Source organism: Melospiza melodia, chromosome Z, assembly GCF_035770615.1.
Source record: "Melospiza melodia melodia isolate bMelMel2 chromosome Z, bMelMel2.pri, whole genome shotgun sequence".
NCBI classification, from domain to species: domain Eukaryota; kingdom Metazoa; phylum Chordata; class Aves; order Passeriformes; family Passerellidae; genus Melospiza; species Melospiza melodia.
Window position 1 is genome coordinate 34,339,610 of NC_086226.1, and position 26,749 is coordinate 34,366,358.

General features: G+C 37.8%; 1 protein-coding gene across 2 annotated transcripts in view; it reads right to left on the reverse strand.

Annotated features, from left to right (window-relative positions):
• Window positions 1-1,490: 1,490 nt before the first annotated feature.
• ELOVL7 (ELOVL fatty acid elongase 7) overlaps window positions 1,491-26,749 on the reverse strand; it is a 31,698-nt gene continuing 6,439 nt past the window's right edge. The window contains exons 1-8 of one of the 2 annotated variants that reach the window (XM_063179788.1): window positions 14,986-15,007; window positions 13,735-13,823; window positions 11,606-11,796; window positions 9,270-9,350; window positions 8,675-8,731; window positions 6,860-6,965; window positions 3,917-4,053; window positions 1,491-2,615 (exon numbers count right to left, since the gene is read on the reverse strand). In XM_063179788.1, coding sequence (XP_063035858.1) covers window positions 2,412-2,615; window positions 3,917-4,053; window positions 6,860-6,965; window positions 8,675-8,731; window positions 9,270-9,350; window positions 11,606-11,796; window positions 13,735-13,798 — 840 coding nt within the window. In that variant the 5' untranslated portion in view covers window positions 13,799-13,823; window positions 14,986-15,007 and the 3' untranslated portion in view covers window positions 1,491-2,411. Of the gene's footprint in view, window positions 2,616-3,916; window positions 4,054-6,859; window positions 6,966-8,674; window positions 8,732-9,269; window positions 9,351-11,605; window positions 11,797-13,734; window positions 13,824-14,985; window positions 15,008-26,749 lie in introns of those variants that run through there. The other variant, XM_063179787.1, reaches the window with a different exon arrangement.

A 26,749-nucleotide genomic window follows, 5' to 3' on the forward strand; every position in this document is an offset into this window, starting at 1 on the left:
CATAGTCTCAGCTCCTATTTAAGCCCAAGTGAGTTTGAAAAATCAGTTGCAGATCTAGCTCCCAGACCAACAAACAAGTACCTGTCCCTGCACAGCCAGCTGCAGGATGCATTTCTCCATCCAGATTTATGGGCAGGGAAGGAGGTATGATTGCAAAATCAGAGACCATAACTAGGACTTTCCCTACCAGCACAGAAATCATCTACAAGACTACAGAGTAACGCCTGCTTCCTTGCACAAGAAGCAGAGGGTACTATTTTCCAGTCTTCACCACAGACTAGCTATTACAGCCTTTCCCTCATAAGGCCTGTATTTCCCAAACACACTTGAATGCACAGGCTCTAGAAGGCCTAAAAGAACCAAATTGTCCCATTTCCTTCAACAGTAATGCCCCACTTCCTTCATCATTAATTATGTAATAAATATTTTTATATATATGCATTAAAAAAAAACCCACAAACCAAAAAACCATATAAAACTCACAAATCCTTTCCAGCTATTTAAAAAAACAGCAATAGGCCTCTGTCCTTAAGAAAAGCCCCCCTAACACTGGAGGCTAGGGACATACATACAGCCCAGAGCTGTCTGGCTTGACACTTTGAATCAGGGATGGACTGCATTTCCCACCAAAGAGAGGTGCAAAGAGGGGCACATCGCAGCTGTTTGGGATCATGTGATAGAGCACCTCTCCACATGAACTGCTGGGAACTGAACGCTGATGATTCGAACATCAAGCATCTAAAATTCAGGGGCTGCAATTTAAATCTCAAGTCATCCCAATACTTTGAGATCTGCTTTCAAGCTGCCATGAGAGGTGACAGCTACAGGGATTAAATAGTGAATCGATAAAATAGAAATTATTTTTTATTTGCTTAAAAAAACTTGATGTAATCTCAAAAGAAAATATTTGCAACTCATGTCCAACCTAAAGTTTACATTCCTTTAGAGTTTACAATGCACCGTAAATGTCAGTAAAATGAAAGTGTTCAGGTAACAAAGCTTATGTTCTTGGAATTGTGCAACAGAGAGGCTATTAAAATCTACCTCAAAGTCTTGAGTATTTGAAAATCCCACAGATCAGATCAAGTAAAAAGCAAATATTGCAAGTTACTTTTTTTTCTAGTGTTGTAGAAAACAGTACCTTTAATGGTAACATTAAACTAAACACATTTAATTCCTCATTTCCAGGTCTGTTGCATGCAGAAATTCCTTAATAAACTCATGCAGTACAAATGCAACTTGCAAATAGCAATTCCTCTTGATTTCTACACAAATGTGTCCCTAACAATCTTCCTAACCTTGGAAAACAACATACTGGGTAATTCTACACAGAATGAAGCCATGCTCAGTCACCACTGCCTGCCCCACTTTCAGAAGCTCGGAGAATGTCACATATTTTTTTTGCCTGGTTCCAGAAAGGTAACTGGAGTAACTAACTTTCAGCTGATAAAATAAAGACGCAATAATAAAAGAAACAAGATGGCACAAACTTTTTCTAGACATGTATTTCAATAGATAATGGAAATAGAAGAAAGTAGAGCACAGTACAATCATGGTAGGCAACATTTCAGCTTAAATCATTAAATCAACTTTTTTTTACATTTTATTTGACCACTAAGATTTTGGCTATTGAATTAAAAGATTCCATAATCCACCTAGCTTCACAAGCAGCACAGGCTAGCAATTTAAAGTATATCCATAGACACACTGAATAATAAGAATATTTGGCTACTACAGTGAACAAATCAGTAAGATGTTTTGATCACTATGCTACAAGACAATTCAGATAATCCCCATATTAGTAGCTTTCCAACATTTATGATAATGTTCAACTGAGTAGAACATGAAATGAATTCAGTTCTCCTAGTAAAAGACACTATATCCAAAAATCTGCGATCTTCAAATGAAACGCTATGTTTTAACAGATTAACATACAATCCTTCCTTTAAAGTAATACAGCTTATAAACAGATGTAACAATGTTTATGTATTAACTATATTAATATGCCTTAGATTCTATCAACAGTACTTACTGAAGAATCATTCTTATAATAAAATGCAGCTGACAGTCTTAGCAACTTAGAACATTAAAAGTGAAGTATTTTTTATCCCCCTCAAAGTGTGTTCAAAGTACTCAGTACTTGTCATACACGTTTTAGTTTTTCCAATTATCTTTTTGTGCATTTTCTAGATAGACATATCTTTCTTTTTTAATCAGAGATCCACAGTTCTTCCCCACTCCCATGTTCTGAATCCCAAATAACTTACGGTAAAAATACAAATTCTGTTTTGGAAGAAAACATACAAAATATACACCATGTAGTGTGCGCACCTAAACATCTTGATTGTCAAGTAGTGCAAGTTTCCCCATTGACATATACACTTCTTTGGTTTTAGAGACAAGAATTTGTTTCACTGATCTTTGCTGATGCCGTTTCTTGCCATTTTTGGTAGTCTTTGTCCCTTCGTGTAAGCATGGTACCAGAAGTGGAGAAACAAGACTAAAAACATGGAGCCATAAAGCCAGATAATAAACATGAAAATTGGATACTGGTACGGACAATCATCCATGATGTAGATTTGTCCTATATGGACTGTAATCATAATAAACTGGACCTGGAGGAAGAAGGTGAAAAAAATAAGTACTTTTAAAATAAATTACAATCTTACTACAGAAATTTAAAAAATTTCAGCATAGCTTGTTTGTTGAAAAACAGATAGTAGGTTGAAGTGGGTGGAAAGCAAGGAGCAACAGGGACAACGATACAAGTTCCTAATATGACAGAGATGCACCTTTGTAGACCATCCCCCCAGAATATTATTCCACTGAAAAACAGGTTTACATAAAAAAGGAAGAGAGAGTCTGGGACAAACTAAGAAACTCATTGAAATACATTAGGATTCTACCCTGGCCAATTCATATATAAAAGAAGGAGACAGACAGTGTTTGTCCAGTGACAAATGGGAGGCTCCTTTAGAAAAATTAGCCGGGAAAAAAAAAAAAAAGAAGAAAAGAAAGTAACCATTACAGGGTTAAGGAACAATAATTCCCACCTTCCCTGCACACTAGTATGTGACAAAAATACACTCCACATGAATTCCAAGTTAAAAGTTCACTGGTAGTGCCTCTAGGTCAAAAAGTCCAAGTTATAAATATGCAGGCAACATTGTTCAGAGTTGCACATGATTACATGAACTATTCTACCAAAACCAGCCCTGGTGCAAGCAGACAGGGTGCTCTTTTACCTCCTTCATCAGCATCTTCACACATTCTAAGCCAATTGTTTAGCCAGAAACTGAATATTGAAAATTCACCTTATAAATGAGGTGGGCATGAAAAAGCACTCAGAAGAGCAACCTTTTGAAAGTGACCTAAAGCGGATAAAACACTTCATATATAGAAGTGTTTCTATATATGTTTCTATAAGTGTTTCTGCAAGAGTGGGTATATTTTAATGCTCTGGAGAGACCATTAAAGAGAAGTAAATTTTCTAAACACATACATTTTCTATGGAAGAACATCAAGTTGTAAATACATACTTTTTCCCTTTCCTTACTACATGTTACATGTAGTTACTAGTTACATGTGTATTCTCTACATTAATTGTGTTTTCTTGTGTAAAGAAAATAATAATTTTTATACAAGCAATGAGTCTTGTAAATATATTTACCAAGTACTGCATAACTGCAAAGCTTATTTGCCTAAATCTGTGATTACAGTGAATGCTGAAGTTGGCAGATATATTACTGTGGAGAGCTCAAACCTTTTGTTATTTTCAATTAAAACATTAGTAAATCTTATACCAACTGTAAGTTCCACACATGGGCATAACTGAAAGGACAAATTTATTGCTTTTAATCCATGTTAGCTGCAATTAGGTTTTTGAAAGGTGTTTATGTCAAAGACAGTTACTCACAAGTTGTATAGTTGTCATGTACTTTTTCCACCACAAATATTTATGATAGGCTGGTCCCAAAGAACAGATTCCGTAATAAGTGTACATGACAACATGCACAATACAGTTCAGCAAAGCATGAAATGTTCCTAAACCACCTGTAGAAAAACAAGACATAGTAGTAGGTATTACAGTAAGTATTACAAGAGGTATTTAAAAAGCCCCTGAAGTCTTAACAGATTGCCTTGAGCCAGGGTATGAAAAACATGTACCACAAAACCTAGACTTTGACTAACACTCAAGATATTTTACCTGAATTGCCTTGATACCAGCTCTGATGGATCACATCAGTTTTTTGTCTCAGAAAAGGTTTACCTAAGCATTCCCAAAACAGCAGTAAAACCCAGCTGATCTAATTACATGTAAAAACATTTTAGTGGAATTTTTTGTTCTTTGAGTTCATTTTTTTATTATTTTTTATTAAAACCTATATTTGATAGAGATACAGAAAAGTTGGTAGAAAGCATTCCTCCTGGTTTTTTCCTCCTTTCTAGACATCATGATGAACTTCAAAAAGTTGTAGAGGATAAGTAATAAGTCTCTTCGCAATACAGATTTGTAGATTCACAGGGAATGATATACAGTTTCAGACAGTAAGTTGTCAATCTCAAAACATACTTACAGTGAAAGGGAAACTTTAGTAGGGCCCATTCCAGGATAAATTTATGACCAACCATTAACACATGAGCATTTCAAAGAACAAGTAAGGAAATACTTCCTTTTTCATTGAATTAACCATGGAGCTACATGATCCTGCTCAAAGTAGCTTTATTTTAATGAATGCAAGAAATTAGAGGTAAAAATGATCCAAGAAGCAACTGACAGCAAAGTATTTTTAAAAGAAACATGGACATGAAAACAATGATCATCAAAAAGAAAACAGGATGACATAAAAGGAGACATTTAGTGAGAAAAAGAGTGCCATTTTCCCATTTAGAATCATTCTAATTAAAAATAAAACATATTTTGTGTTTTTAGTAGCTCACACTAATCTTCCAGCTTGAGAAGGCATAACTCCTCCAGCTGTGATTGCAAACTTTCTTTGAAACTTAGCTATTTGTATTTTTAAAAATAATTTGAATGTTCCTACAGTTCAAATATACATACTTTTTTTGGCTTGTGCAGCGAATATGCAGAAGAAAAAATAAATAGCTAAAGGAGAGAAAAAAGAACCTACACAACAGTACAAAAATATGCCCCAAAAATAACATTAAGCATCATTTTATAATTCTCTATTTATATCAAATCAGAAGAAAAACAGCAACTCCATCCATAACTATTGGTATTTTACAAACAGGTTGAAAACTTTACAGATGCTGCTGTTTAGAAGGAAAAGCACTGATGAAACTGAATACAAAGTAAGCATCAGCAGGACTTAAATTCTTGGAAAAAAAATTAAACTTATCAAACAAGAGTATTTGGAAAGATAAATGTAAAGATAAGCAATTGAGTTTTTGGAATATGCACAGCTCTGCATAAATATGAGGACTGTTACTAGCAGGGGACGAAACAATTCTTACACACTTTGCTGAAAGTATTTGTCAAATTATCACATGGGAAATTTGAATCTGATGCAAAATCAGAAGCCTGTAGCTGGTATACTGATCCAACACCCAGATAAAAAGGAGAAAGTTAATCACCTATAAGTGGAAAATTTTCAAGGTTGAAGAGGAGGAACTGTTACTTGCTGCAGGTTTCCCTCTGCAGACCTATAAACACACTGGGGTGCATGCTGAGACAACCATTCACAGTTTTATTATTAACTTAATACCAGTCACTCAGCAAGATTTGAGAAATACATAATCAATTCAGCACTTTCCTAATAACAGAAACTCAACAAATACAACAGAGGTATATCCACTTATACACAAGGAAAAGCTGCACACTGGAAAAGTTCAAAATATGTACAAATTTTCTAGAGTGCTTTCTGGACCACTCCAGAAAAAAACCAGACATAAAATAGACACTAACAGATCAGACTGAAAAGCAGTGTAATAACTGCTTCATCAATTCATCACAAATTTTCTGGGACAAAAAAAGAAAAAATCACGAAACGTATTTCTAGGTAAACATGTATGAAACCCCACAATTTCTCAGTAGAAACTCCTAAAAAAGCCTAAGCTGTCCCAGAAATGCACTCATAAATGCCTGTGCATTTCTCCACTGTGTGCTTTGCAGAGTATCCTCATGGCAAGTTGTATTTATTAGTGGTGCACACGGGTAATGTGGCACAGGAAAATGCATGCAAAGACACACTGAGCAGGAAAGGAAAAAGTGAAGGTAAGCTGATAGTGGTCAAAGAATTTAAATTCAAAACAATTCAAATATGTTTCTTTAATAAAGAAGGTCCAGAAAATATTTCTGTAGTTTTATGAAAGCTGAAGCATCAGGTGTATATAAAGCCCACACATGCTACCTAAAGCCAGTAAAAGAAACTGCAACAAAGACCAAGTAATTTCTCTAACAGGAAAAAAAATGAACGTAGTCCTCCCCTCCAACTCCATTCTAACATTGTAGGGGTTGAAGGGGTTCTGACATTGAAGCAAGTTTCAACAGTTATTTACTTCATGTATCTCTGCTAGCACTTATGATTTTTCAATGACTTCTCTTTCTCATCTAATAGTGTTTTTTGCTTGCACCCAACTCTCTTCTCTGCACCTCTTCTCCCCATGAGAAATCAACACTGAACAAAATGATGTCAAATAGGAAAAACGAGTAATCTCCACCCATTTAAATAATTATGGTGATCTCAGTTGTTCCAAAAAATACTGCAGAAGTCTAAATTTAAAAACACTGATGTTTCCAAGGTGTGTAATTCTCTTTTTTTTTTTTTTTTTTGTCTACCATAGGTAACTTTCATTACCAGAAGATATGTTCAACCTAAACTCCACTCACTCTCCATACCTGCAGCAAATTTGACTCCAAACCACCAGGTCCATGGCATGATGGAATGATGAAAGACATGCAGGAATGTAACTTGGTTGTTTTTCTTACGGAGCACAAAAAATATCTGAAACAGATTTTTAATGAACAGAATGTTGCAGAAGAATATTTAAAGAAAGATATACACATCAGTGCTGGTTGCTCACTACTGTACATTTAAAAGTTCTTCACAATTATAGTATTGGGAGAAGAAGGAAAACTGAGCAACTGTCTGGCTATGCAAACTATTGGGAGAAGAAGGAAAACTGAGCAACTGTCTGGCTATGCAAACTAGTTTCCAAAAAAACTTAAAACCAATAAGTAAAATCCACCTGTGAAATGTCAAAAGCCAAGGCAAGCTTTGAAACTAAATGTCAAAGGTAGAGCCATCACCTACATGTGCATCAAACCATGTAAGATGGACTTGCCTGGACTGAGAAGTCTCTATAAGCATCAGATTTTAAGCCCCTGAACCATTAATGAAAGGCCATTTGAGAAAATTACCTGAAGGATTAACAGTAGAAAAACTATGTTAGAGAAATAGCACTTTATTATGAACTCTGACTTAGCTACCATTGGAAAACATTAAAATTGTACAAAATATATGTAGGTACTCCTAAATGATATTGAGAGGCTCCATTTTAAAGGGCAGGCATCAAGGGAAATGTTAAGGGAAGACAGCAAAAAAAATGTAAGAAATCAGGTCATGGAAAGGGTAGTATCAGATGGCAAGCAAACACAGAAGAAAAGAAGTCTGGTGTGCCAGAGAAAACATTTGGAATCAGCTGATTTAAATACAGCTAAGGATTTACCTTTGCAATAAAACTAAAAAGCTGATGAGAAACAAGTGCCTAGTTGTCTGTATTCAAACAAAACAAATTTTTTAAAAAAATTAGGCTTGTGACTAATTAAAAAGGAGCACTATAACCTGTGGGGAATAAAGGAAAATAGAGGAAGATACATGTCAGGATTTTCCAGTTTTAGCATTCCTGACACTTCCATTACCATTCCATTTGGTTTAGTCAGTAAGATCTCCCAGTGTTGAATCACGAACATTTGCAGATGAAAAGTCAGACAGCCAGCTTTGCTCAGAGGATGTAGAACATCCTCACTGCTCATGAGTCAGCTCCTGAACCGTCACTATTGCATCTCAAACAACAGGGCAAAAACTGCAGCTAATTCCAAGACTCAGAAGCTGTTTTGAAAATACCCATCAGTCCTATCTGGTGCTAGTCTTGGGAAAATGGCTGCTGGTGCTGAGCGAAGTCTGCATTCTGCTTCAATGCATTGCTGCTCAGACTTTGATCAAAACAGGTTAGAGTGCCAGCCTGACATCAAACATCTCTATAATCACAACACTCAAGACAATCTCAGGAATTTAGAGCAAGTAGGTATGGCAATTTTGTCCTGCATTCAGAGCTGCTGATGACATGAATGGGGAAGATAAAATCTGAAAATGATGTGAAAAAATATTCAGCGTGATCAACTGTTTTTTATCTGCAGTGTTGAGACAAGCATAACAGATTAGTGTACTCAGCTGTTAGACAAATTATCCAGACTTCCTAAATATTGTTGTTCCCTCATGAACATTTTTCCTGATAATGAAGGAAGAACAGTTTAAAAAGACAAATGAGATACAAAGAGACAAGAAGGGTAAACATTGTGATGGTATTCTAATAATTGAAGATTGGAGGATTAAATAAAAAGCAACTTATGTCCTAAACTCTAAACAGTACCAGTTCTTCTGCTGTGAAAAGAAAACAGAACCACTTCTTTTATTAGGCTACAAATACTTACAGTGTCTAATAATTCAATGAACTTGGAAAAGAAGTAAAGCCAACAAGTTCGCACCATCTGCAAGAATAAAAATCAAATTGTCAAACCATAAAAGTCATAGCAGGACAAATGAGTATCTATATAAAGGAAAGTATTGGGCCAAGTGATGTTCCAAGGTTGACAGAAATATTTAAATGTACCGTTTGACTATTTTTTCTTTAAACTAAAGGAATTTTAAAACCAACAAAAACAAGCCAATGAATTCCTTGCCTCTTTCTTTATCCAACTAACCAACCAACCATCCCTCCAGTTAATTCACGTGTTCTACATTATGCAAGAGGGTATTTCCATTTAGTGCATTCCACTCTACAACAGTGCATTCAAAAAGCAGGCTGTTCAAAAAGCATTGCTAAAACTAAAGTAAATGTATAACACACTACTTTGTTATACTGTGTTATACTACAGTATAACACACTACTTTGAACAACCCGGTCTAGTGGAAGTTGTCCTTGCTCATATCAGGGGCATTGGAACTAGATGATCTCCAAGGTCACTTCCACCCCAAACCATTCTATTGTTCTATGATAACAGTTCACCTTTGTCTTTGGCAACTTACTCTTAGAGCTGTCGGTGATCTCGAGTAGTCAACAATATCACACCGGAATGAGTATCCTGTGGCCCAGCCTGACATAAGAAACTGGAGGAAAAAAAGGGCTAAGATTAACTTTACATCTTTTGAAAAATTCATTAATTTTGGATTACTTTTGCAATCTAAGCAGGAGGGGAAAAACAATATTAAAAACACCTTAAATCAGCAACTTTGTCAATCATCTACCTGTGTGTGGGATAGCTACCACAAAAATCCTTTGCTGTTGCAGATTAATGAATTTCTAATTCCAGGACCACACCCATAGACAAGAATTTTCTTCCTACACCCATTATTTCAGCTTTAGTAACTGAAGAGAAGAAAGAGATGCATCTCAAAACCAGTGTTAAAATACAATTTCCTGTGTAAGCAAGACCACAAAACCAAATATAATTATTTTTAAAATTGCTATCACAGCTAACTATCTTAACACAAAAAGAAATACAACACAGCATCTTAATACTCTAACAAAACCAGCACAACAGAAAGCCATTTCTAATTATCATTAAAGACAAGGAACAAATCAATATGCATGATGTATATTTAATACCATACTCTCTAAAATTCTGCTTAGTTAAACTTCATGGTTCAATTAGTTTTCCACTCATATGAGTGACCAGAAGCTACAACTGAGAGCACATGACCAAAGGACTATATGTACCAAATATAAAATATTCTTTTCTCTTGGAATATAATAAAGTTTGGACAAGAGCAACAATATTAGTATTATAGTTGGCCTATTCTACTGCCAGCCACTATGACATCTGTATTGTATTTTATACCTTCAAGATGTTTCCTATTATCATCATCCATTCATGCATGGTAAGAGCTTCACCACTCCTAACTGAAGCAGGCTTTAGCCCGTTTCACTTCCTGACTGAGGAAGAACTGATTGCTTAAAAAAAACCAGTTTTCTTTAGAACACCAGGACTAGAACACCCACCAAATGACTTGGTTCCAAACAGGGGAAGAATTAGCTTCCTCCTGACCACCAGACAATAGCAGACATTCAATTGGTTACACTCTGTCCATACACTCTTGGATGAAATTATAACATGGAAGCCTTGACAGCAGACTTATTGAATACTGTGCCAGTGTCAGGCACTAAAAGAAGTTCAATTTTTTTCTTTTATTGTTTCTTTGTGGGTTTTTTTGGTGTTTATTTTTTTTGGTTTTTTTTTTTTTGGTTTTTTTTTTTTATTTCTGAGTTTTATAAACAAAACCAAACTTGGAACCAAATTCCAAAATGAAATTCAGCAATTTTTTTCAAAAAATTGTCTAAATAGCAAAAGTGTTCATCTTGCCCACCACTTTCCATGAAGTCACGACACCAAATAGCTGCTGCTGTGGTGCTTTTAGAGAGCTTGGAAGAAATGTCAGGTAGTTCACTGTAACTCATGATAAGATTGATGCAAATTAAGCTAACAGGAACATATCCTGCCAATTTGGCAAAATAATCTGACAGGTTTTATTACTAGTTTGCCAAGCCTGAAATAGCCAGCCATATGGCCTGGGAGTCACACACAGGGTCACTACCAGCACAATGGTGCTTCACCAAGCAAAAGTGTAAGGCTGTCATTCACACAATACCATCAACAAATAGCTACACTTCAAAAAACCCCACCAAAGCCCAACAAGCAAATAATGCCCAACAGCAGCAAAATCTCAACATTGCTTTTTGAAAAAAAGACAATTTGCTATTTTGGGGTTTTGGGGAAAAGCAGCATTAAAGATACTGATAATTTGGGCTTAGGAGGGGAAAACAGGGGGCACAGGTTAGAGGTTTTTTGTTCAAGGGGTTTTGTTTGTTCATTTAAAGGACAAAAATGCCTTGAATTAGATTTTGTTAACCTCTGTCATTGATTTCTGTCATTTAAAAAGCAGATCTAACTGAAGATTATTTCATAATAGACATACTCTATACAGTGTTTGAAATATCAGTTGTTGTTCCTTTCCTTTAGGGCAGGTTGTCACATTATCACCTAGGAGGACAGAAACAATTACAAAATACTAAGAAAAGCATATTGTCTGCTTTTCCTGATGCAGTACAAAGAATTTAAATGATGAAAACTTTAAACTTTTAAAATTATATATAATAACACAAAATGTTTCATGCTCTCTCTTTCTGGGTATGACTTATTCTCTTTTTCCAAGAATTACAAGTTTAGCATACAGCTTAGAGGATGATAATTACTGCCATGACAATAACTTTTTTTTTGATAATTGCAGTGTAGGAATTATATTAATAAATTTATTAAAAGTTAAATACATGAAATACATAAATACATTACAAACATAGTACTTACTTCATAAGTCATATATAAAGAGAGGGCTACCACACTAAAATTATAAAACGTCATGATCTGCCTGAGTTCAAAAGGTTTTTTATTTTCCATGAGTTTGGGTCCCAAGGAAGTGACAAAATAAACGTAGGTTCCAATGATAAAAGTTGTTGGAAAAGGTGAAGACATGAGTGGCCAGCCTTCCAGTCTTGGATCTAGAGGGGGTAGAGGGAGGAAAAAAAAAATCAGGTGTCTACAGTACTTACTAAAACAGCTACAGAAAAGTATTTAATTCCTGATGGTCTAGGTTTTTCTGTCACTGATCACATTACGGAGTCCATTCACCTCAAATCCATACTGACTGGATAACATGATTTAACCCATGTAGGACTCAGAGCTTCTTTCTTCACATATGATGAAAAGCAGACACAGACTCATGAGTGACATGACTTTCTGTCTTTACAGCACAACAAAGCACACACTTTCACATGACAAGAGAGTTATAATGCAACAAGCAAATGTTGCAAGTTATTCCACAGTTATGCCAGAGAGCTGTCTTGCAGAGGCACCTCCTCCTAAGCACACCCCACTCCCCCTCCCTGCAGATGAGGCTGGCAGGTATTTCATCTGAGCATCACCATGATTTCACTGCACCCTTCTGTGGTTCATCACAGAGTCCCAGATCACCAAAGACTGCCACATTTCTCCATAAGCAGGTGAACTTACAAAACCTCATGTAATTTTCTTTACACTGACTTTTAGAAGATTTGGCTCAGAATGGTCCCAAACTTAACTACTGATTGCTTTCTGTTGCTTTCATGGTTTGCTGCAGTATTTTAAGGGTAAAATTATACTAGTGTTATTTTTGTCAAGTGTTTAATTCATAGCCAAATGTTTCAAGTCAGCAAATTTTCAACCCACAGCATTCAAGCAACCTTTCACCCATGAGACCTTCTGATGTGGTTAACAGCCACTGGAAGTGTAAAAACAGATTGAGGAGGAGAGCGCATTACAATGCTGCTCACAGCTTGTGATGTGCCAGTGCTGCTGCCCACAGACCAAGGAGGACTGTGACCCACAGCATGAGGAATCTGCTTGTGTGTGCTGCAGGAGAACCATCATCTCTTCACAGCTGATTGTTTTTGTTGTATCCACCCTTGCCCTGCTCCTACTAAAACTTTCCCACTGTTCTTCCCAGCCTGATCCTGAGAAAACCATGTTCCTCTACTAACACAGTGATACAAAATGCCAAATACAAGCACTGTTGGGCCTGGAGATAACTCAGGTTCTGGAGTCATGGACACTGCCGCAGAAATGCTCGCTCCCTCCCAATCCACTTCATTCTATGAGTCATACTAATTAAACTCCCTGCTCACTTGCAGGCTGTGCTTTTATAAAACAAGAAAAGTGGTGTTCAGCTATGCTAGAAAAGATAAATCAGTAATCATATATATCTAACCTTAACCACTTCTCAATTTTTTTTCTAGGAATTAGCTAATCCCTGTCACTAGCTGTCTACCACAGGGAGAAACACTGAGAGTGATGGGTCTTAACCCCAAAATTGAGGTCTTCTCTACCAGCTTTTGGTAAGAAAACAGAATAAGAGAGTGGCAACATAAAATCAAAGTGTGATTAATATCCCTTATTAACTGCAACAAGAGACAAACATCCCTTTTCAAATTACCACTGTGACAGAGTTAATTACTCTGAGGATTAATTTCAAAATACTGAAACTTATCAGGGCTTGGGTTTTGTTTTTTTTCATTTTGCAAAAGTAAAATGCAAGACGCAATGTGCATTAATTAACTGATAAAATGCAATTGTTTGGTAATAAAAGAGAGTTGAAACTATACATTCAGCACCATAGGAAAAACTCAATCTATATATTCAGGCAACCAGAGACACTGACAGGATAATCACTATGCACTTTATTTACTCTGACTTTAATTCCATAAACTATCTGAGTTTTGTTTACTCCCTATTTTAAAATGGAGAAACTAGACTGCCACGTTAATAGGTAACCTGGCAAGTCTTACAAATATTCACAGGATGACAAAGCTACTTCTAAGCTGATAAACAGCACACCTAGCATAGCTACACATTGCTATTCAAAATTATTGGGAGTTAGTAAGTTTTAGATTTAAATGACTCACCGGCATCTTTAATCCATTCATCATACAGTAGTATAGCCTTTGATGTCAGATTGCTAAAGGCCATTTTCACTTGATTTTTATGATGCTGCCTGCAGAAAACAAGCCAAAACAGAAATACAGATTTTTATCAATAAAGAAAGATTAATAAAGTTTTTTGGGAAAGATTTTCAGGAAGCAGAGTGGTAAAAAAAAGAAAAGACTAACAGAGCACCATATGTGAAATACAGATCAGGAAGCATTAGCTGGCCACATCCCACTGTCCTTGGGTCTAATTCATAGCAGAGCTGTTATGCACAACAATATGATTTTGCAATCTCTACATACAAACCAGGTGCTTCCATGCCATAAAGTGTTATCTCAAGAAACTGTGCTGTGGTTAACCATTACAGTTAAGAGGTAAATATGAATAAAGAACAGATGCTTAAATTATTTTTTATCACCATCTCCACTTAAAGTCCAAGCTGCTGATATATGTGGAAGTTCAGCCTTGCAATATTTATTATTGGAAAAAAAATTCTAAATAATAAGTATTTCTAAGGTATGTGGGAAGGAGAAAAAGTACCAATATATCAGCATACTCCTTTTAAATACAATAATTAACCATGTTATAATTAGTATGCAAATCCCACTCTGATGAATCAACTGTTTCCGCACCAGAATCATGGAATGTCATAGTACCAACGGCAGCACCATTAACCCAAAAATTATCCAGCACATCCACTTTGCATGCAGTACCTCCTACTTATGTAAAACTTTTCAGAGAAGTATTCTTATATGAATACTGATTTTTGCTCCACAATCACAAGCACTCATCAGCCCTTCCCTTGCCTCATTTCCCTTAGAAAATAACTTTTAAAAATCCCAGCACATTTGATGATGTTTTTCTCGTACCCCACTCAGTGTCTCATTTTACCATATGAATTCTCTCAATACCTCTGCACAATCTTCACACTGTATTCACCTTTATTAGTAGTATTTATTTATTATTTCAGGCTGCAGCACACCTTGATAACCAGCTCACTTCCTCTGGCAGCCCTTCTGCATCTCTTCCAGCTAAGCCAGCTGCAGGTTGAGAGAGCCAGTTCTTCCCTCATGATGGTAATGCATTGCTCTCCTCAGATCTCCCCACTATCATCTTCTCATTTACCTTCACCTTAACAGTCCAGAAAAACAATTTCACCCTTATTTCCACCTCTACAAGTACATCCTGTTCACCGCCATTTCACAGGAATTTTTAGCCACTACACTCACCCTTCATTGCAAGATGCAACACAGACAAGCCTGCCTCCATGAGAGTTCAACTGATCTATTTCATCTCCATTCTCATTTTGCTGCCCACTTGTTTTCCTGGTTGCACTTCAGTCCTGTGTCTCCGAATATCTGAAACCATCACCAATTTCAGGTTTGGAAAATATTCCTTCTGCAAGTCTCTTTTAAGTTCACATTTTCTAGAAATATCATCCTCCAGCATCAGCATTTCCCAATTCAATATCACTTCCTTCACGCTGAGCATTTTCATGCATCCTGTATTCATATTACAGTACTTGCTTCAGCACTCTATGCTGATTAAGGTGCTGACAAAACAAGAAGTAGGGGGCATCCTCTTTCTTTACTAATGGTAGCATAAGAAGCACTCTTGCGTTTGACACTAGCAATCACATGAGAGAAAGCATTTTATGGTTAGAGGCAAATTATAAATATTATTGTCACCTTGCTCCATAAGCTAACTATGGATGATATCAACACCACATAAATCCAACCCTGCCCTGAACACCAGGTACTTCAGAGTGCTCAACTGTGACAGCCAAGCTATTCAGCCATAACTGGTGCTGGGGAGGAACCATTAAAAATGTTTACTTTATAAATAGCTATTGTATTAAATGGCTAGACTGATTACAATAAATTATTCTTTTAATCCACTATTCTTTCAGTTCAGCACGTGAGAACAGTATGTCAAGAGAAAAGGCATGGCAAACTGAACTGTACTTCATGCAGAGGTTATAACAGAATTCTGCCAAAGCCCACAGAAATCTTGTGCAGAGCATGGCTCAATTTTTCAACAAATATATTCACTGAGTACAAATAATCATATTATATTTAACTGGTTCTTTGGTAAGAAAAGTAGCTTCCTGATTTCACTGCCACCCAGTTTTCCCACCCTTGCATTACTGGAACTCAGACTGACTAGCTCAACATGCTGACCAAGACTAAAGTTAAAAAAGAAATCTGCTTCAAGACATGCTCTCAAAAATCCAGAAAATTCAGTGTAGATTCTGGCACTAAAATAATTGCCATATAGTATCAGTGTATTTGGTTTGCATAGCCAGGCTTTGGTGGTGGGGGGGCTACAGGGTGGCTTCTGTGAGAGCCTGAGAAGCTTCCTCAGTGTCCAACAGAGCCAGTCTGTGGTGTTTTCAAAGATGTATGTGCCACTGGCTAAGGCTGGGCCAATTAGAAATTAGAAATTGTGGCAATGCCTCTGTGGTAACAGATGTAAGAAGAAAAAAAAATATCCAATGTTTGTGCAGTTGTAATTGCCACCAGAGAAGAGCAGAGTGAGAACATGTGAGAGGAACAGCCCCACAGACACGCAAGTCAGCACAGAAGGAAGGGCAGGAGGTGCTTCAGGGCCCAGAGCTGAGGTTCCCCTGCAGCCCATGGTGCAGACATGGGGAGCAGCTGTGGCCCTGCAGCCCCTGGAATGCAGAGATCCACTGGCAGCCCATGAAGGAGACCCACACTGGAGCAGGTGGATTCCGGAGAGGAGGCTGTGAACCCATGGGGAGAGAAGGCCACACTGGAGTAGGCTGTGGCTGAAGGACTGCATCCATGGAAGAGTGACTGACATTGCAGCAGTTCATGGAGAACTGCTGCCCATGGGATGGACTCACCCTGGAGAAGTTCACAGAGAAGTTCTGGAGAAGTTCTCCCACTGGGGAGACTCCATGCTGCAGCAGGGGAAGGACTCCTCTCCCTGAGCAGCGGCAGGGATGTGTGATGAACTGACCACAACCCACATTTGCCACCTCCCTGCACCACTCATGGGGGGAGGAGGCAGAGCTGGGAAGGAGGGGCCGGTGGGGGGAAGGTGTTTTCAGGCCTCATTGTCATGCTCTGATTTAGTTAGTAATAAATTCAGTTATTACCTTTAATTCAAGTCTGTTCTGTCTGTGATGTTATTTGGTGAGTGATCTTTCCCAATCCTTATCTTAACCCATGAACCCTTTGTTGTACTTTTTCTCCCCTGTCCAGCAGTGAAGGGGAGAGAGAGAGAGGCTTTGGTAGGCATGTGGCACCCAGACAGGGTCAACCCACTACAATGGGCTTGGGGTGTTGATCATGACATCCTCTTACAGTTGTCATTCAACAACTACAAACTCACAAATAGACAATTCTTTACATTTACCCACTTGAACACCAGACAATTCTACATTTACCCACTTGACTCCTCCGCTTTAGTTTTTATATCAGAAGTCAGACAAATGTGCTGGCAGTTCTTATGCCTGCTAGGCATTGAGGCCAAATGCAAAATTTTTATCTGGAATCTATTTCCAATAGATTTCTTCTAGCTCCAGTAGAAAGGCAGATGATGAAAATAGTGAAACTGGCCCTTGCCATACTGATGGTAAGGGATTTGTCCCAACTGTCCTGACCCCAGCACTCACAGCTCCTCTTCCTTTAAAAGTCCTCAAAAGTTTAGACAGGAGAGGCTCTCAGACTTCAAGATTTCTTTTCCGTTCATAGTTAAGCAAGAAATAACTCCACCACGGTTAGCAAACTTTTCTGAAAGTTTCTGGAGTTCAGTAACACTGGAGTTCAGTAACTTAGAGAAGGATAAGTTCAGTAAACAGAGAAGGATTTACACAGAAAGCAGCCCCAGCCTCAGCACTCAATAGTGACTGATCTGAATCTGAATCTAAAGGTAAGCAAAATACAGTAAGTTAACTCCAATTACTTTAAGAAACAATGTCTGCAAGAAAGACAATGCTGTTCAGAACTTTCCTACAGTTAAAGTTGGTTTATTTAAAACCAACTTTTATATATGACATTACTATTTCACTTTCAATTTGCTTTACAATTCTACTTATTTTCTTACCTACAGTTTTCCTTCATAAATCCACTTCTGCGAACAGAAGAATGTTAATGTTAGGTTCTCAGGATAATTTTTTGTTTACCACCTACAAAAGGAGAGTTAATTGCAGCATGAAAAATATTTTGTCTTACCTTGTTACACTTACTTCACACATATTCATACACACTGGAAAATAATATGATCAAGCCTGCTTGATAATGGAAGAATGGAAAAAAAAGGAAATCACATACCTACATACAAGATAAACAACTAGCTTGTGCTTCACCAAAGAAACCAAACCATTTCTGAAAGACTGTTTTTTAATAATATAACTGTGTTGTTAAGCAGTAAACTGATAATGCTTTGACCGTAATGCAATCTTCCAAAACATTTGGCAGTAGGCTACAGAAATTATCTTCTAAGAGACTGGAAAGCGTTCACCTAAGGGGTCAAAGAGTTGGGGCCAGAGAAGGCCATTTGTTAAATACAGAGTTTAGTTCTTCATACTATAAGCTCATCTGCCCATTACGCATTTGTATAGCCCTAGTTCAGTCAGGAAAACTTACATGTGATTTATCTACCTGCTAATGTACTTACAAAGTCTGTACATCAGCACTTTTATTTCCAATCTTCCCCTTTCTGCTCATATCAAAACTTAAAAATGCCATTAAAATGCACAATAGATTGCCCAGTTGGTAGCAAACTCTCTCAAAATTAGGGAACACAAGCAGACTAATTTTCAAAATTGGCTCATTTTAAACAATATATTGCAAACAATTTACATAAACTCAAAAATACAGTCATATAAGTAGTCTGGCCAGCTTGAAAAGGTCTAAATAACAGAGACAGTCCTCTCAAATACATGCAATTGGAGAACAACTTTCAAAACCACCTAAAAAACATATGCAAGATATTCAGCTCTTCAAAAGAAATAAGCACTATTTTTTTTTTGTCAATGGAAATAATACTGTGTACCTAAGTTCAAGTCAGTGTAGCACCATAATTTCTGAAGATATCTTTAAACAAATGTGCCTCCACCATTGTAAGAAAAGGAGATATAAGTGAGGCAAAGGAGGAAAAGTTTTGTGTTAAAGAGCAAAGTAATGCTCTGCTGTGCTCTGGTAGCCTGCAGCTCAGCAGACAGCTGGAAGAGCCCACTAACTGCAGCTCAGCTAAGGCATACAGCTTGGCAGAACCAGTTCCAGGCTGGACCATTACCTTTACTGGAGACACAAGGGCAGATAAGATTGTTTATGCCAACAGAAATGCCACAAATACTACAGCAAACCATATGAGAATGTGGTAAGGAAACAAGCTGTTGAAAGTGCTCAAGTTCACTTAGCTCACAAAACTATTAGCGATTTTTGTAATTGGAATTACTGGTATGCCTCAAATATTCCTAATTTTTAAATGAGAACAAGAAATTTCTCACATTCCTTTGGTTAACCCACATGAAAGATATTTGCCATTCTTTATGCTCATTTATTCCCCCTACATAATTTTTAAATAATAAAACAAATATCAAGATTTGCTTTTAAATACTAATTTTACAAAAATTGTTTTATGTTAATGGCTACTAAACAAAATACGCACATAAAAGAACTTCACAAAAAAATACACACACAAAAAAAACCCCAAACAAACAAACAAAAAACCCCCTCAGAATGAAACAATCTAATATAAGCTCTGTCACTCCAAAAAAACAATTTTCAATTCACATGAACTTAAACACTTAACATTAAAAATAAACATTAGAGAGAAAAAAGCTTATTTCTAAAAAGACAGACAAGATACTTTTACAGTGAACCTTTAGAAAATGTCTGGAGATTATGACAACCCAGGGCAGAATTCAGTGGTCTAATTTACACCCAAGATGGGTCTCAAAAACAAAGCTTCTGGAGTATCACACCTAGCCCATGATGACTGGAGGATCATCCACCCTGCAGACCCCACTGGAAGAGAGGGAGAGCCTACAGCAACATTGACACATGCAGGTCTGATTTCAAAATTATAGCTTAAGAAATGGCAGTAATACTGGCTTACATATTCAGGCACAATTATGAAACTTTCATGTTTCAGAATCACTTTGTATACTGTTGTTAATTCTGCTCTTGAAGTTCAGAAGGTAATTAAATTAGGACGTTTTGCAGATGGTATCTTAAGATTTACCTGGGAAATACCAGCTCTGCCCTTCCTATTTCCCAAGGCTGTGTGTTACATAATTGCAGTTATTTTAACTACACTACTCCCTTATGTCACATGGCAAGCAACTACAAACTGCCTATTATATTACATGAATTACTCACCCATGTTCTGCAACAAAGTTTTAAACTTCAGCTGGGTGTTACCTCTTGTTATGGATTTTGCTGAGAAAAGTTTCTGTCACCTTTTCCATTTTTATGCCTTCATATTCAGCCCAGTTTGTGAGATTCACCTCACATGCATTTTGCTACATCCTGCTTTAAATTATATAGCTTTTTCCTCTTTGATAAAATCACTTATAAACACTGCCCCTGCTAGATGACAGTGAACATCCTAAAACCAGATTTCTGAGGCTTAAGAAGCTTTATTAGAACATTTTCTAAAATTCCTCATTGGAACTATACAATAAGATATCTAATGCTTATCTTGTATAGTCACTCTTACTGATCTTTTTACATAGCACCTCATTATTTAATCCTTTGCTTTTTAAACTAGCATCAAATCTGTTATTCACCTATGTGACTAAAGTACTTTAAGTAGCACAACTACTGAAAACAGGTTTAATTTCAACTACACTTCTCACTGGTTTTTTGTCTGTCCAATGCATTTCCCACTCTGCTGCTGAGTAAAATAAAGACCAGTTTGTATTTGCTTCCACACCTCTCTATAAATAGTTAAAGGAACAGATGCTGAAAACTTCATGGCAAAGCTGAACAGCAACAACAGGCATGGAAAATCCCCTTCCTATGGGAACAATTTCAGGAGTATAGCCCTGCTTTGTCAGTCACCAGTGTCTGAATGAGGAAGGCCCACTGTGCAGTCCAGTCCCACAGCATCACTGCCAGTGGGGCTGCTCCAGGCAGCTGCAAGATAAGCCACAGCAGTTCACCAATCCCAATTAAAGCTTAGGCTTTGAGAATGAAAAAAAAGTTATTATTTCTCAGTCTACTCAGACTTGAAAGGCTGCACTGGCTTGTGCAAAGAAAACATTAAAACTCACAAATTGAAATGCCGTAGAAAGGGAGAAAAGTAGGAATAACAGCCCTGTCATAGATCCCTTTAAGCTGATAATGAAGTCGTGTAGGGAGGCCACATCATCATCCAGTCCCACCTACTCATAGACAATCCTGGATTTGATTGATAGTCAAACACTTCACATGCTCCACCTCAAAAAGTCATCCCACTGCCCACCAGGACACTCTACAAGATGAGATGTGAAACCACAAAAATTACATTGTGCTACAGTAAGGCAGGAAAAGATCTGTCATCAACAGTATCTTAAATATCTGAACATATCACCTGAGGTTGCAGGGATGCATGTGAAATGATCCTAGGGACTAATCTTCTACATCAATAGAAAGACTTTTCAAGTCTAAATAGTTCTGGCAACTATAGCCTGGAAGGAAGTTTCTTTGCAATTCTGAATCTACTTATCAGGTTAAATCAAGTATGACACTCTGGGCACATCCCTGAAAAAGTTCTGTTTCATTTAGGACTTGAGCACCATGGACATCACTGTATCTTCACCAACTTTCTCTCCCCATACTTTCAATGTTTCAGAGAAAACAAACAACATTAGCAGATGTAAAGTTCCTAAGATTCCAACTTGCTTTCAGTGCTCCCCTGCCTTTAACAAAAGCTCTTTATTGAGCATTTAAATGTCAGCCATCCTTCAGCCAACCAGTCTCACCTCCCTACTCTACTGCAGTGAGTGGCTCCTCATAGAGCTTAGAGCAGCAGCTCTTCTCCTTGTTGCCCCAGTGCACTACTTACCCTTGGCTCCTTTGAGTTTGTTCTAGCTCATTGTGATACCAGCTCACAATGTCACCTAGACCTGCATACACAGTGACTCCTGAGGCACACACAGCATGACAACTTTCACTTAGAAGTCAAAATAAGGTTGCTAATGCAACCTCACTTCCATTAGATAGTGGTATATCATTACCCTTATCAAAGGCCTTTGGTAATGCATTGATTTAGTAGCTGGGCTATATTCAACCCAGGTTAATATCCTCCTTTCCCAAAGGATTTAGACTCGCCTGCTTCCTCCTTACCTTGTTGTACAACTAGGAAAGCACCATTTCAGAATTACTTGAAAGACCAGATCAACTAAGCTTTAGGTCATTTTAAGCAGACTTTCACAAAACACGAACTAAAGGCTAGAAAGCAGTAACACAATCTAGTATTTTCAGCCGTGCTGTGCAACCATGCTAACTCATACCCCCTGCACTCCCTGCTCGTTCATCTACAAGCCAACATCTTTCTCACATACAGAGCTCTTACCCATTCTGTTTGTTTTTCCTCTACAAACAGCTATAGTAGAGACAGTTCTGATAAGGATATGTAAGAATTATTTACAGCTGTGGTGTTTCTAAAGTGCATACACATCATTAGTAACCAAGCAAAACAGAATATAGAGCTCTGTACTGAACTAGAGGGGTAAGGACTGCTATTTACCTGCACTGCGAAAGATAACACAGACTGAGTTTTTTAAGCTGCCTCAGAAGCACATTTTTAATACTCAGTTTATAGGTAAGCTCTAAAAAGAGAGAGGGAGTGTAAGTGCCAACTAAATACTTTGAATGAAAGGGATCAAAGATGTCTAATGTCTGAAAGTGTCCCCTTCACTTACCAGCAAGCTGAGTCACTGAGTCACTCCACCATATCATCTACCCTAATTTACAGTTAATGCATAAAAATTAACTGAATAGCATAAGAATTACCTTAATATGAGGCTCTCATATATTGAATGAATCACAATAGAAGCAGTTTGCTACCAAGGACTTGGTTTGTGTTTACCCACCTCTTAGCAGAACAACAGCATAAATTGTCATTAAATAGTCACAGTGGGGGTCACTCCATGGAAGCTAAACAGAAACAGAAAAGCAGAGCTAGACTTCAGCTTCCAGAGAAGACTCCTTAAAAATAAAGGGAACAGGACTCATCTCATAGGTAGCAACTTGCTAACCTAGCCAATGCCAATGCAAAAAAAAGTAGACAAGCTTTTTTATTTCCAAAGACATGTCATAACCAAGTAATCAATGGTAATATACCAGTTGGTATTCAGCACTAGGGGAAAAAAATTAGACCATAATTTTCACTTACAGTAGACAAAGACAGGTAGATGGAGCTGTCTTTGTAACACGAAAATACATCAGAAAAGAGTTTCATAGGAAGAGGAGATGGAAAAAGAAAAGTAAATAATTACCTTAAGAACACAATATTCACCTTAAGAAAGAAGAGGTAAGCAACTAAAGTGAAAAATATTCATAATTATTAAAGGAAGAGGTGTTTTTCCACAGTGATATCTTGTGTATAGCATACACTCAGCTCTTGTCACTGTAGTTGCCATAGCAAAACAACATTGCAAAATCAATGCCATTTTATGGAATTTTTATTGCACCAGCTCTACCCTTGCTGGGTTCAGAATATTAGTAAGTAGTAACACTGATAACACCCGTGCAGAGTTGCAACATACTATTTTGTACACCCTCTAACGCAGCAATTTACAGTAGTTGAACTGCTCCCACACCACTCTCCCATGCTGACGTGAGCTAATTTGCTTTACCATTGTTTCCCACTGCCTTGCACTTGCTCAACCTACCCACCCTCTGGGTCCTGGGCTGATATCCTAGGCAGCAAAATAATGCATTCCTTCTGCTCCTATTTTGCTTGCATTGCAGTAGGCAGGCATAAATTTTAAAGGCAGCTGACCTAGAACTGACACCCTCCCTTCCCTCCCCCCTCTTTTTAAGCTTCCATGCACCATAGTGGACATGCTGCTGAGCATTGTAAACACCAGCAACTGCACCGTCCCTGGGAGGCTCTTCCGAGAGAGGGGGAACCAGCTGTGCTAGCACCTTTGGCAGTGACCCGCACAGCGCAACGTCAGCTCGGGGACGTGTGACACGGTCACAGTGACAGGTGGTGGCAGAACTCTGGGGGGACAAAAGCCACTTTAAAGGAAATGTCCTAAGTGCTTTTTAAACTAAGGTCTCAGAACACTCCTCCTACCCAAGAAAGCATGCTGACAGTATCGTTAAAAAGCTGCCGCTCCCATGTCCAGTCTTGGCACATGTAGTTTTTGGAGCACTCCAGGAAGCAACTGCCACATCCTAAATCCTCCCAGTCCAGAGATGGTAATTTATACAGCTGCAGCTGGAAGTTTCAAATCACTGAGGGTTTGCAGGGAGGTATACAGGCGTTAGGTTGTTGTTGTTTAAATTAACATTCTTCAGCATGATGAAAGGTTTGGTTAATCACTATGAAGCACACTCATGAGTATTAGTATCAGGCAACCCATGAAGGCACATTATACCACTGTTTGGAGACACAGGCCTCTCAATCAGAACAACTAAACAGAGCAGTAAAGTCAATTTCTCATGGCACTCAATTTTTTATTTCTACATCCCAAAGAAGAGCTCCACTTAAAAAAAACCCCAATAAATAGGTAATTAGCTTACACTTACACATGACCAGAGTTACTGTGGAAGGGAAAAAGTGAAATACAAGTTTCTGAAATGGAAAAGCCAGATGTTTCTAATATATCTTATACTCAATGGAGGAATCACAATGGGGTGGAAAATGGAAATGGACAGCAAATAGGTATCTGAAGTTTAAGGATAACTGGAGGAAATTACCCCACACGCACATCCTGAAGTCAAAGCCACTTGCATTGTGATTATATGTTGAATCCAGAGATGAATGCATGGAAATTAATACATTATGAACCCCCACTTGATTCTATTCAAAATTTGAGTAAGTTTTTGGGTACTACTCCAGCCATCCTGCACGTTGCTTACACTACTTGCCTGATAACTTTCCCCAGTACCTTTTGTTTTTGAGATGACTCACCCGTTGGAGGCAGATCCAGTTTGGCAGCTTGGGCACATGGGGTGAACACTAGAATGGGAGCACCTTTGCTTTCATACAGTGCTAGCAGCAGTTCCAAAAATACTCTTTTCCACTTGCTATGGAAAAGCTTCTAAGGACTGTGGAAGTGCTGGACTTCGAAAGGGTTCTTGTGACAGACTTGGAGGTCAGAACTCAAGAAACAGTATGGGATAGGAATATTCATGTTTGCCTATAAGTATTGGAGTGAGGAAACATCCAGACACAGTGACCCAGAGCAGGCAAAGGCCTGTAGGAACTAAAGAAAAAGGCTGTGTGGGCAACACAATGTTGCATGGACAGTATTCAGAAGACAGCCTAACCTCAAGAGCTCTCATGAAAGCAAAATCATCCATTACCTAAAAACATTAACTGGTTTGATCTGCAAAGATTTTTTAAAACCAGATCTTGTTATGAAAATTCAGCTTTAAAATATATACAATTTTCATTGAAATTCCAAGAAATCAATATGCAAGAGTTTACAGAACAAAACGCAAAATAGAGGTTGATATTATGGGCAAAGATACATTAATAAAAATACACAGCTGTAAAGGCATACTTCGGCTCCAGATCTAGTTATCTAGACCTTAGTTCCTTTGCTAATAGGGATTTCTAAAAATCTTCATTATTTTGCACCTCCTGGAAGCTCAAGAATGGCACAAAAAGCAGCACTGTGCAGGCCATGAGTTTGTAACTCAGAGCTTTTTTAAATCAGCCTGGAACACCAAACAGTAACTTCACAGAGAAGCAGAATCAAACAACACATCCATGCACAAGTTTGATCACAGGTATGTAAGAATTTTTCCATCTTCTATCAATATTTTCCACTACCACAACAGAATGTACTTTTAACTATCTTTCCAATCACTTGGAGACAATCCAGGATCACAAGACATCTCTGCAGTTTAAAATACAACAGTTCATCCAGACAGCATGGAGGGATGAACCAGCTATCTCTGGGCAAGGCAACTGCACATTTTTTGTCCTCTTTTCGATCCTGAAAGATTGCCAAATACAAATAGCTTAAAAAAAAAAAAAAAAGAGATCCCATCAACAAAGTGCATTAAACAATGGATATGCAACATCAGAATAACACAGGAGACAATAATACTTCCAATAAAGAAGCTTGGCAAGCAGCAGAGTACTCAGCCTAATACTAATGCTCCTTTAAAACACCAGTATACTAGAAACAGACAAGTGTCTAACAGTCTACTCAGCATGCTACAGCAGTATAACAGGATAAAACTGGACTGTCTCCAATACAAAAGAAAATTAGACTTATGTATAGCTATGCATTTAAGTTATCAAAAATAGTATTTTTGACATACAAGTTTCAAAGCCTTGCAGGAGAGATCCGTCAGTGGGTTTGATTCACTCTCTGTATGAAGTTCTCAGCCCCCAGAGAAAAAGGGGCATGTCTGCTACCAATTAACACAGCAAAGCTGTAAACAAAACCAAAGTGTTGTGTGCTGGTTCAATATTCCAGTTAATATGCAAAACTAGTGGGCCACACCCCCTTTTCTGAACCTAAAGCAACACCATAGCCCTCATCATGAAAGCAAACCTGGTTTGCTTCTACCCTTCTTCTGCCTCACTTCACAATGACTCTATTGCTCACACTTAAGCCAAACAATTTGCTTTTGCACATATTCTTTGTCTTATATATACATTATTCAGGTGCAGGTTCAACCAGCTGACCATATCCAAAAAGTGTGATGCCATCCCACTGACTGGAAAGGAAGACTGGATCTCTTCCCACTGCAGTCATCTCAAAGAATGAGCCAAGGTCATATAATTTCATGGTCTCTAAAAGTGACTCCCTCACTTACCACAGAAGTCTTTCTAGATTCA